General features: G+C 47.7%; 1 protein-coding gene across 1 annotated transcript; it reads right to left on the reverse strand.

The window, feature by feature from the left end:
- Positions 1 to 263: 263 nt before the first annotated feature.
- On the reverse strand, positions 264 to 3,861 carry LOC125514055 (GDSL esterase/lipase At5g55050). The gene is made up of 5 exons (XM_048679306.2): positions 3,415 to 3,861; positions 1,576 to 1,706; positions 1,199 to 1,435; positions 866 to 1,115; positions 264 to 784 (listed from the first exon to the last, which is right to left on the reverse strand). The coding sequence occupies exons 1-5, from the start codon at positions 3,671 to 3,673 to the stop codon at positions 558 to 560; spliced, it is 1,104 nt and encodes a 367-aa protein (XP_048535263.1). The 5' UTR covers positions 3,674 to 3,861; the 3' UTR covers positions 264 to 557.
- Between the last annotated feature and the right edge of the window lie 6,965 nt (positions 3,862 to 10,826).

Genomic DNA, 10,826 nt, shown 5'->3' on the forward strand with positions numbered 1-10,826 from the left:
TGATTAGATTAGAAAGGAAAAAGGAAAAAAGACAGTCGTAGGATGAAGTGGGAGCACGAATGAGAGCATGGGGAGTGAGCAGGCAAGCCGGATCTGGGTTGATTAGGTGAAGAAGAGGTCTCGTAAGCTTACATACCATAAAAATTTACGTAAGTGTACCGTTTTGTTTTAAACATAAGTGTAGCGTTTTTGGTGGGAGGCACATCAATTTCCTTATAGAGGCGATACTAACTCAAAAGTGATTTAAAATGATGAAAAACAAATGACGTAAAAATACTAGAATAGATTTAATTAAATTTTAGTTCATTCGGATATACAGTACTACATACGAACCTCGAGAAGTAATTAACCTGCATTACAGAGATGGTACCATTTTGATCTTTAGGTTCCACACTACGCCAGGCACCCACCTAACAATACACAAATGAAACCACAGACGAACACCACTGTGCATACATATCCTACACACAAACATCACCATCACAGACACGTGAAGCAAACCTAATAACGCAGCAGACACGACCGCGCACGCGGCCGTGCGTGCTCTATCAGTCTATCTAGCACTGGTCCTCCGCTAGCTGCCTGAAGTTTATGGGCGCTGCGAAGTGCAGCGAGCCGTTGTAGATGGCCGCGGCGGCGAGCTTGGACGTGGCGTGCGTCGGGTGCAGCAGGTCCCAGAAGAGGTACTCGTGCCGGTTGTCGCACAGCGTGGCGTTGGGCGTGCAGCCCGACTTGCCGTTGAACTTGCCGGAGCCGCAGCACGCCATGGTCACCTCCTTGAACCCTGCAAAAAACCAAACTCGCCATTCTGAATTGAAGTCTGAACTTTTGGCCTGACAAAGACATTTGTTATAAGTTAATGTACCTAGTCTTTGGGGGTGCTTCATGATGCTTTGCACGACGGCGTGGGAGCTCCCGATGGAGTACTTGAGGCCACCCAAGCTGACGCTGAGGCCATGCATGGCGTCCTTGACGCCCTTGTTGAGCCCACGGGTCAGCTCGTTGAGGACGTCGATACAGGCACCGAGAGGGTGCAGGCTTCTCGGGTAGGGGCAGCACCCGATCGGCGGGACGTCGATCACGGCCAACTTCCTCGCCCCGAGGCCGAACAGAGCCTGCCATACAGTACATTCCGGTGAGATCTTACATCTTATCGCAATAACTTCACATGATTATTGTATGGTAAACAAATATATACCTTCACATGATTTTTGTACTGCGAAACCAGGTTGGCGGTGAACAGCTGCATCTGCGCGGCCGTCGGCGTGCTGTTCGCCGAGAAGAAGGCGAAGATGTCGTTGCCGCCGGTGCTGATGACAAACAGGGACCTCGACAGCACGGTGTCGGCCGCCTCTTTGCCGATGCGCGCAGAGATGTTGCATCGCAGAATGGCGAACTGCTCGACCTGCTTGCTCATCGAGACGATGGAGTCACCCTGCACGAAATCGTGGCTCTAACGTTACTGGGCAGGCGTAAATTAACAGCGCAGCAAGTTCACTAACTTTGGGTAGCGTCTACCATTCATGCCGAATGGTGAGCTACCTCGAAAACAATGAACTTTAGGTACCGTCTTACCGTCGTGTCAAGAACGCCTGATCCTGCGGAGGCGAAGTTTGCTCCCAGCAGCCCTCGCGCGATCTGCCTGTTGGTTCTGTTGGCCACCGAGAGGAACGGCGGGGGGCTGCGCTTGAAGCCCATGTTCAGAGCTGCCAAGGTCGACAGAGAATTTTGGTCACCAGTTGTATACCAAACACATGCTACTTTAGAAATTGTACCCCATCGATCAGAACATCAGAGTTTTCATGGAGATTGAGTGGTTGTCATAGTTGTTGACTCGAAAATAATTGGGATCGTCTATCCATCAGATAATAAATTTGCATCAATCACTTTTACTACCGGCCGTCGGATCAGGGATGAACGGCCAGATCTCCTTATTCCTCCTCCAACCGTTCATGTTCATGTTCTTCCTTCGTGCAGCCCCCCTTCGATCCAGCCCTAACCGCTTGCCACCGCCTCACGTGGCCAGTGGCTGTCGCCACCTTGTCCTTCCCTCGAACTCTCCCCACCGTCGTGCTAGTCGTTGCCCCAGCCATCCCTCTAAGCCCCGCGGCATCGGTGAACAACTCTGGTGATCCCCTGCACCCCCCTCCCCACCCCTTAGATAGATAATGGGGATGTCGCTTCCCCTAAAATAGATAGTGGGGTTGATTCTACTCTGGCAAGGTCTAGCTTCCCCAACGCGTGCGCTCAGGAAAAATGAAGGAAGAAGAAAAAGTGACTGACGCAACAAAAAATTCAGGTACCTAAAAAATAGCAAAACCTGAGAATTTTTGTTTCGAAGGTCATACCTCTTGCTACGAAAATCCAATGAAATTGCAGTGCAGCAAAGCAATCCATAAAATTTTTAGTGTTATTTTGGAACGGGATTGCTAAACCTCAATCGACTGAGATATAACGAAGTCTCAGTCGATGTTATATTCATGAGTTTAGGTGGAGATCCGTGTAAAAATTTTCTTTTAACTTTTTCTTTTTTCTTCTAAGACTTGGTTAAGTATCATATCTAGCCACCCATTTTGTAAAGCTCAAATAGACTTTAAAAGGGGGGGGGGGGGGGGAATCCTTGAACCAAACAGGCCAAATACTGAAACAAACGCATGTCTGCAATTTGTGCACGCTCTACACCGAAAGATGCTCCACCCGCAGAAAAAAAACGATACAGTGTACTCAGACTGTCTCATTTATGCGCCCTGTGCAAACTCGTCAGTGGTACGCGCCAAACGATAGTACTCTCGAAAAGAAAGACCGGTCCCTTCACTGCACTGCGGAACGCTGCCACGCTCTCTTCATCGCGTCGGGAAGCGAGACGCGGCCACAATGATTACGTGCAGGCCACTTCTCTCTAGCATTTGTTCTTCAACTTTTTTCTACTTTCTTTTTTGAGCGGGAAGAAACCTTTTTCTACTTGCATGTTAAAATGAGTTAGCACCCCACCGGATCAAATTAGACAAAAAAAAACCCACATATAATGAACTTGCTCACGATCACACATGCTAGGAACGGACGGAGGCACCAGATTCAGTTCCGGCTGGCACCCTCTCAGTCCTCTGTTTCCCGTCAGCTTCGCGTTTGATTCGTCGTCCACAATGAACTGAAACGGCCGATCCAAGCTCTTGTCCGCCAGATAGCGCACACCAATTTCAGAGGCGATGTATATCGTGAGACGCAGAAAGGGAAGCTCGAACGCCTGGCTCACCAGTTGGGCAGCTATGCAGACATGGAGCCGACACCGTAAGCTACTCCAAGCCGGTGTAAGCGGCAGCTAAGCTACTCCACAGTGTTCTATGCAGACTTGCGAGAGAGACATGCAGAGAAGGGCGGAGGACATTTTTTCAGGGCGCGCGCACACACACGTACCTAAGAAGTCGATGCCGTTGAAGCCATTGCTGAAGCGGCCGGTGGGGCGCGAGGTGGGGAAGTCGACGCCGTTGTGCGGGAAGTTGGCCCGCGGCACCGCGCTGCCAGGCAGGTAGTTGTTGCTGCCGACGTCGGCCGTGGAGTCCCCGAACACGTACATCGCCGGCACCTTCGCTGGCGACGCCTCCGCCGCCGCGCAGATGAGGGCCGCGAGGGCCAGCAGCACCGGCACTATCCGCGCCGCCGACGCCGTGGCCATGGCTGGAACTGGAAGGTGGTGGCTGTCTGACGACACTCAACTCCGCTAGCCTAGAGCCGCTCGGTGCAGCACTGCGGTGTACTTGATGGCTGGCTACACTACCTTGTTTCTTTAGCTTTGGGAGAGGGCCGCCGAGTCTGGCAGGCTGCGCACTTTAAAGGGCGGAGATGGCAGTGGCAGGCTATAGTGGAACCGTTTAAGATCGGTAGGGTACCGATAAGGCGTGGCACGGCACTAGCGCTGGTAGTAGGAGCAGTACAAAGTTGGCTTTGGTAAAGAAAGACGCCACCGCCATGGCCCCTCGACTTGACAACGCAGTCATCGTCGACGGAGGGCTCGCTCAAGTGTATATTCTACAGTGCATGTACTACTCATGGATCTTGTTTTCTGTTGCCGCGGAGGAACTGAAATGGGAAAGAACAAAAGCAGGGATGGGATGGCGATCTTGTACTACGTCGAAAGGAACATCTCTCGACATGCTTCTCCAGCCAACTTCATGATGCGTTTTTATTCCCTGTCAATCGTTGTGGTTTTACGTCTTCATACTGTCTTAACAAGATAGACATAGTGAGGCTACTTGTGAGAGAAGATCCCCCGACGGCCGGACCCATGCCGGTAACTTGGCTTAACTAGAACATATTGCTTCTACCAGTACACTTGTCATTAAGAACATATTCTGCTAGCACCTAACATTCTTAGGCAGATTCGACCCCATCGGCTCGTCTGTACGTACAGGGGCAGCTAGCTACACGTTTACAAGCCTTCAAGGGTCGGAAAAACATCCGGAATCTAATGCTACAGCGGTTAATTAATTTCGAGGTGTGCAAGTGCAGCATCTGAATTATTGAAGCAAGCTGGAGCATGAAGTCTGGACACCCGGTAGCTCATTCTTCTACGTTTAAAGCATCTAATAATTCCCTCTTTACGCCTGGCTGTTTTCATATTGTTCTTACCATTACTTACAACTGAAGCTAGGGGTGGCAGATCAGATGCAGCGGGCAGGGAAAAGAAGATCCTGTGCACATATACTTTGCGTCACTTTGTTTCCTTTTTGAAAGCAACAAAAATAAAACGACAGCGGTGGACAGAGCAACCTTTTCCTTTCGAGATTGAGGTAATCTCTGCTTCGGCTTTCAGATGCGGTGATATCTGCACCAGCACTTTTTACCCCACCGTTTTATACACCGTGTATCATTTTTTTGACAGTGTTACCTGGGCCTTCTCGACGCCGCGGCCGTTTGACAAGCATGCAGTAAAACGATATACTAATAAAAACTCGAGTGATCGAGTCATCGTCTCATCGAGTATGTGCTGGGTTGTTTATTCCTGAATCTAGTTGGCGCCACTAGTGTCAGGAGAACTTAGCGAGGTCCCGCTTTTTTTCTTGCAGAGTGTAGTTTATACTCAACTTTTTTCTCCACTCCCCAAAGACACATGATCGTATGATTTGTATCCACCGGGTGATGATCGAGCCCTTCTCTTTGGCATCTCCTCTTTCCGGTACGTGCGGCCCCAAGCACTCGACTCATTGATTGAGCACAAATTTTACTACATGTTCTGTGGGTGACTCACTGACTCGGACCTGCACTGCACTCATTATACGGCGTAGTTCGTACTTCCTCTGTAAAGAAATGTAAGTGTTTTAGTGAACGCTTTTATATTTCTTTACCGAGGGAATACTAATGTAATTGTTTTTTTCAAAAAGAGGATAAACTTTGGCCTCATGCACACAATCATCTTTATTATATTATTTAACAGAGCTCACAAAACAAATATATGGATCAAAGGAAAATCATCTTCCAGGCGATCAATGTCGATACACCTACTTGTTTGATGGTGTTGCTAAGGTCTTTAACCAAGATTTTGATTGCATTAGATTCGGGAGATGTCTTTATGAAGAAACTCTGACGCTGTGGAATGAATTACTCGATATGTGTAGTCAGGCTATTCTGTCGGAGTGGCCTAGCAAAGTTAAATGGCTTCTTACTAAATCTGGACCGTTTTCGGTTAAATAGCTAGAGTTGTTGTTTTTTCCTTTTAAACTTCTTTGGAGGATGAGAATGCCTCCAAATATAAAAGTGTTTATATGGTTAGTGACTAAAGGGAGGATCCTAGCGAAGGATAACTTGTCTAGGAAACGGTGAAAAGGGTCAAATTTCTATGAGTTATGTGGCGATGCTCTGCTGAGAGCATCGATCATATGATCTTTTCATGCTCTTTTGCAAGATTCTTGTGGAATGTGATTTGTGGAACGCTGGTAACCCCAAATTACCTATATCTTTCTTTTATCTTTGTTAAAATTGTATACCACCCTCTTCTAGTAAAGCCAGGGTTGTTGTTTTTATTGGAACTGCTGCTTTGATTTGGACAATTTGGAAAACGAGGAACAGATCATGTTTTCAACGTGTTTTCCTTTCAAGTCCTATCGATGTTATATTTACCTTCTGTTGTTTGTTGGATTCATGGGTAATTCTACAGGAAAAAAGGAGTGCAAAAAATGCTAGAGGTTTTCAAGAGGTTATCTCGGGCAGCAACGAAGTCTATAGAAGGGCGCACTAATGGAATCCTTCTCCTCAAAGACATTGCTTTGTTTCTGCCCGAGTAATGGGTGGCCCTTTATTGCGCTCAACTTAAGACTTGCTTCTTGTTTTGGCTAATGTACAATTATATATAAAAATGTTAGAATATGTTCTCTCCTCTGTAGTGGGTGGTTTTGTTAGAAATATGCCTTAAAGAAAATGATATTATATTATTATATTTTCATATTCATAATTAAGTGTTTATATTTGATGCTATAACTGCTATGATCCTGAAATATGCGATCCAATGTAAAACTCATATGTACGTGTGAAATAATAAACGGATAAAATAAAGATTCCTAGTTTCGCCTCTAAGACTTTCTTTTAGAAAAGGAGGATTACTCCTGGCCTCTACATCTGGACGATGCATACAGCCATTTTATTAATGATTCACAAAGACCTTACAAAGTAGTACATTAGGTAGTCTGAAGACACCATCTTAGCAACAACTGTCGCTACTCCTATCCACCTGATGAAGGGGTGCCGATAGTCCGAGCCTAATACCAAACAGACATCGCACAAATGCCTAACATCTAAAGACAAAGGCCCCAACCAAGTCACATACCGGGTTTGGGGCACAAACTGGTCCGACGCACTCTGTGTGTCGTCACCGCCATCTTCCACCAATCCATCTTCAGAACAGAAACTGATGCATGGACCTTGCCAGGCCTCTTCTGCCATCAATGCCACCATGACGCCAAACAACATCCTCCTCCTGCTCGAGTCCATCTCTGCTCATCGGGACTCCGAATCTCCATAGCGCCACGCCGCTGAGATCCGCCGCCATCAATGTATAAGATGAAGTACCGCTCCACCAAAGAAGCCGTCCTCTGTTCCCCGAGACCGTGTGTACCTCCATGAATGACGCCCCCAAGAGGAAAATGACACCAGAGCGTCGCTATCATCTGATCAACTGATCTAGGATTTCCCCTGGAGGTAGCAGAGAGTGGCCTTGAACTTCTTCACGATGATGCCTTCAAGAAGGGAACAACGTAGACAGCGCCGCCACCGCCGGCCTTTGCAGTAGTCAAAAGCAAGTTTTCACCCAGATCTGTTCGAAGAAACTCCATCTCTCGTGCACGGGCCCCCGCTGTCGGTGTCAAAACCGGCGGATCTCGGGTAGGGGCTCCCGAACTGTGTGTCTAAGGTTGATGGTAATAGGAGACAGGGGGCACGATGTTTTACCCAGGTTCGGGCCCTCTTGATGGAGGTAATACCCTACGTCCTGCTTGATTGATCTTGATGAGTATAAGGGTTACAAGAGTTGATCTACCACGAGGTCGTTGTGGCTAAACCCTAGAAGTCTAGCTTGTATGACTGTGATCCTTCCTAAGGACTAAACCCTCTGGTTTATATAGACACCGGAGGGGCCTATGGTTATACAAAGTCGGTTACAGAGAAAGGAAATAATACATCCGGACGCCTAGCTTGCCTTCCACGCATAGGAGAGTCCCATCCGGACAAGGGAGGAAGTATTCTATCTTGTATCTTCATGGCCCAACAGTCCAGCCCATGTCACACAGGCCGGACGCCCGAGGATCCCTTAATCCAGGACTCCATCAGTAGCCCCTGAACCAGGTTTCAATGACGAGGTGTCCGGCGCGCAGATTGTCTTCGACATTGCAAGGCGGGTTCCTCCTCCGAATACTTCAAAGTAGTCCTTGAACACAGAGAACGTGTCCGGCTCTACAAAACAGGCTCCATAAAGAGTATAATATTTAACAAGTCCCATCTACTGACATTTTTGTAGTGAGACGCCACGTCTCCGCCCGGTCATTATTTCAAACTATTTTTTAGCCCCCATGTTTTTGAGATGCGGTTTTTATTGGCACGTCTTGTCAAAGCAGAGATCGTGTCTGATGTCTACTACACAACCTTCTTCTTGTAGACGTTGTTGGGCCTCCAACTGCAGAGGTTTGTAGGATAGTAGCAAATTTCCCTCAAGTGGATGACCTAAGGTTTATCAATCTGTAGGAGGCGTAGGATGAAGATGGTCTCTCTCAAGCAACCCTGCAACCAAATAACAAAGAGTCTCTTGTGTCCCCAACACACCCAATACAATGGTAAATTGTATAGGTGCACTAGTTCGGCGAAGAGATGGTGATACAAGTGGTATATGGATAGTAGATAAAGGTATTTGTAATCTGAAATTATAAAAACAGCAAGGTAACGAATGATAAAAGTGAGCGTAAACGGTATTGCAATGTGTGGAAATAAGGCCTAGGGTTCATACTTTCGCTAGTGTAAGTTCCCTCAACAATGATAACATAATTGGATCACATAACTATCCCTCAATATGCAACAAAGAGTCACTCCAAAGTCACTAATAGCGGAGAACAAACGAACAGATTATGGTAGGGTACGAAACCACCTCAAAGTTATTCTTTTCAATCAATCTATTGGGCTATTCCTATAAGTGTCACAAACAGCCCTAGAGTTCGTACTAGAATAACACCTTAAGACGCAAATCAACCAAAACCCTAATGTCACCTAGATACTCCAATGTCACCTCAATTATCCGTGGGTATGATTATACGATATGCATCATACAATCTCAGATTCATCTATTCAACCAACACATAGAACCTCAAAGAGTGCCCCAAAGTTTCTACCAGAGAATCACGACGAAAACGTGTGCCAACCCCTATGCATAGGTTCATGGGCAGAACCCGCAAGTTGATCACCAAAACATACATCAAGTGAATCACGTGATATCCCATTGTCACCATAGATACGCACAACAAGACATACATCAAGTGTTCTCAAATCTTTAAAGACTCAATCCGATAACATAATTTCAAAGGGGAAACTCAATCCATTACAAGAGAGTAGAGGGGGAGGAGAAACATAAGATCCAAATATAATAGAAAAGCTCGCGATACATCAAGATCGTATCACCTCAAGAACACGAGAGAGAGAGAGAGAGATCAAACACATAGCTACTGGTACATACCCTCAGCCCGAGGGAGAACTACTCCCTCCTCGTCATGGAGAGCACCGGGATGATGAAGATGGCCACCGGAGAGGGCTTCCCCCCTCCAGTAGGATGCCGGAACGGGTCTAGATTGGCTTTCGGTGGCTACGGAGGCTTCTGGCGGCGGAACTCCCGATCTATTGTGCTCCCCGATCGTTTTAGGGTATATGGAGATATATAGGCGGAAGAAGTACGTCAGGGGAGCCACGAGGGGCCCACGAGGGTGGAGGGCGTGCCCAGGGGGGTGGGCGCGCCCCCTACCTCGTGGCCTCCTTGAAGCTTCCCTCACGTAGACTCCAAGTCTTCTGGGCTTCTTTTGATCCAAAAATAAGTTCCGTGAAGTTTCAGGTCATTTGGACTCCATTTGATTTTCCTTTTCTTCGAAACCCTAAAATAGGCAAAAAAACAGAAACTGGCACTGGGCTCTGGGTTAATAGGTTAGTCCTAAAAATGATATAAAAGTGTATAATAAAGCCCATAAACATCCAAAGTTGATAATATAATAGCATGGAACAATCAAAAATTATAGATACGTTGGAGACGTATCAGTGTCCCCTTATTGCGGGATTCTCATCAATATGGGCGTGGGTAATCCAATCATGTTGTTGGAGATCCCTTGGGAATAGGCGAGCATAAAGGCCCGTGAGGAGGCGTTCGGTATTGTTCTCCTTTATAAAGGGGCACAGACCCCTCCTTCCCCTTCCTCAACCTTCCCAACCTCAAGCTCCAATGCCTAGGATTTGATTTCTCCCATTGTTATCCGGCCCTCTAGTTATGTCCGGATCCATCTCCCAAGGTAGGTGGGCGACCTCCTTGGTCACCGAGGAGGATATCGCGACACTTTGGAAGGCGAGGTACCTGGCTGCGGCGATCCCCCACAGGCTCCCTACAAAAGGGCAGGTCATCCCCACACCAAAATTCGGCGAGAGGGTTGTATTCATCTCCCACTTCCTTCGCGGGTTAGGGTTCGCTCTTCACCCCTTCGTTCGCGACCTCATGTTTTATTATGGGCTAGACTTTCACGATCTGGCTCCAGAATCTTTTCTTCACATCTTGCCGTTTATCGTTGTGTGTGAAGCCTTTCTCCGCGCCCCCACACTTCAGCCTATGGCTCAAGACTTTCAATGTGAAGCCGAAGCTAGTTAACAGGGAACAAGCGGAGTGCGGCTGTGCTATGGTGAGCAAGCTTGCCGGCACTGTCTAACCAAAAGGCACCTTCGCGGAAACCTCCAACTTCTGGCAACAGGAGTGGTTCTACATCACTGAACCCCGCGGCACCAAATGGGCAGCCACACCTGCGTTCCGATCCGGCCCTCCACTGTAGCTCGCATCGTGGATAAATAAGGGGCTAGACTGGGGATCATAACGAAGTACATATGCTGCAAAGTCGTATCCGGAGTATCCTCGAGAGGGACGTTGGCCTCGTCAATGTGGTCCAAGTGATGCTAGTCCGCCAGATCCTCCCGTGCCAGCGACGGCCTATCCGTATGTAGGAGTTCAATCCGGAGGGACCGCGGACCCTTTAGCAATTTTTCAGCACAACGCACGAAGGGATGTGGGAGCTATTCTTCAAAACTCGAGAGTAGCGGCCGGATACGTC

The sequence above is a fragment of the Triticum urartu genome, chromosome 6A (assembly GCF_056163025.1).
Source record: "Triticum urartu cultivar PI428250 chromosome 6A, HENAU_Tu73, whole genome shotgun sequence".
NCBI classification, from domain to species: domain Eukaryota; kingdom Viridiplantae; phylum Streptophyta; class Magnoliopsida; order Poales; family Poaceae; genus Triticum; species Triticum urartu.

What these genes read in the sequence shown, in the direction of transcription:
- LOC125514055 (XM_048679306.2), bottom strand. Translation starts at nt 3,673, where the DNA reads ATGGCCACGGCGTCGGCGGCGCGGATAGTGCCGGTGCTGCTGGCCCTC. An exon ending in CAACGGCATCGACTTCTTAG is followed by an intron (nt 1,707 to 3,414) that starts GTACGTGTGTGT and finishes CGACCTTGGCAG; the next exon opens with CTCTGAACATGGGCTTCAAG. An exon ending in GAAGCACCCCCAAAGACTAG is followed by an intron (nt 785 to 865) that starts GTACATTAACTT and finishes GGTTTTTTGCAG; the next exon opens with GGTTCAAGGAGGTGACCATG.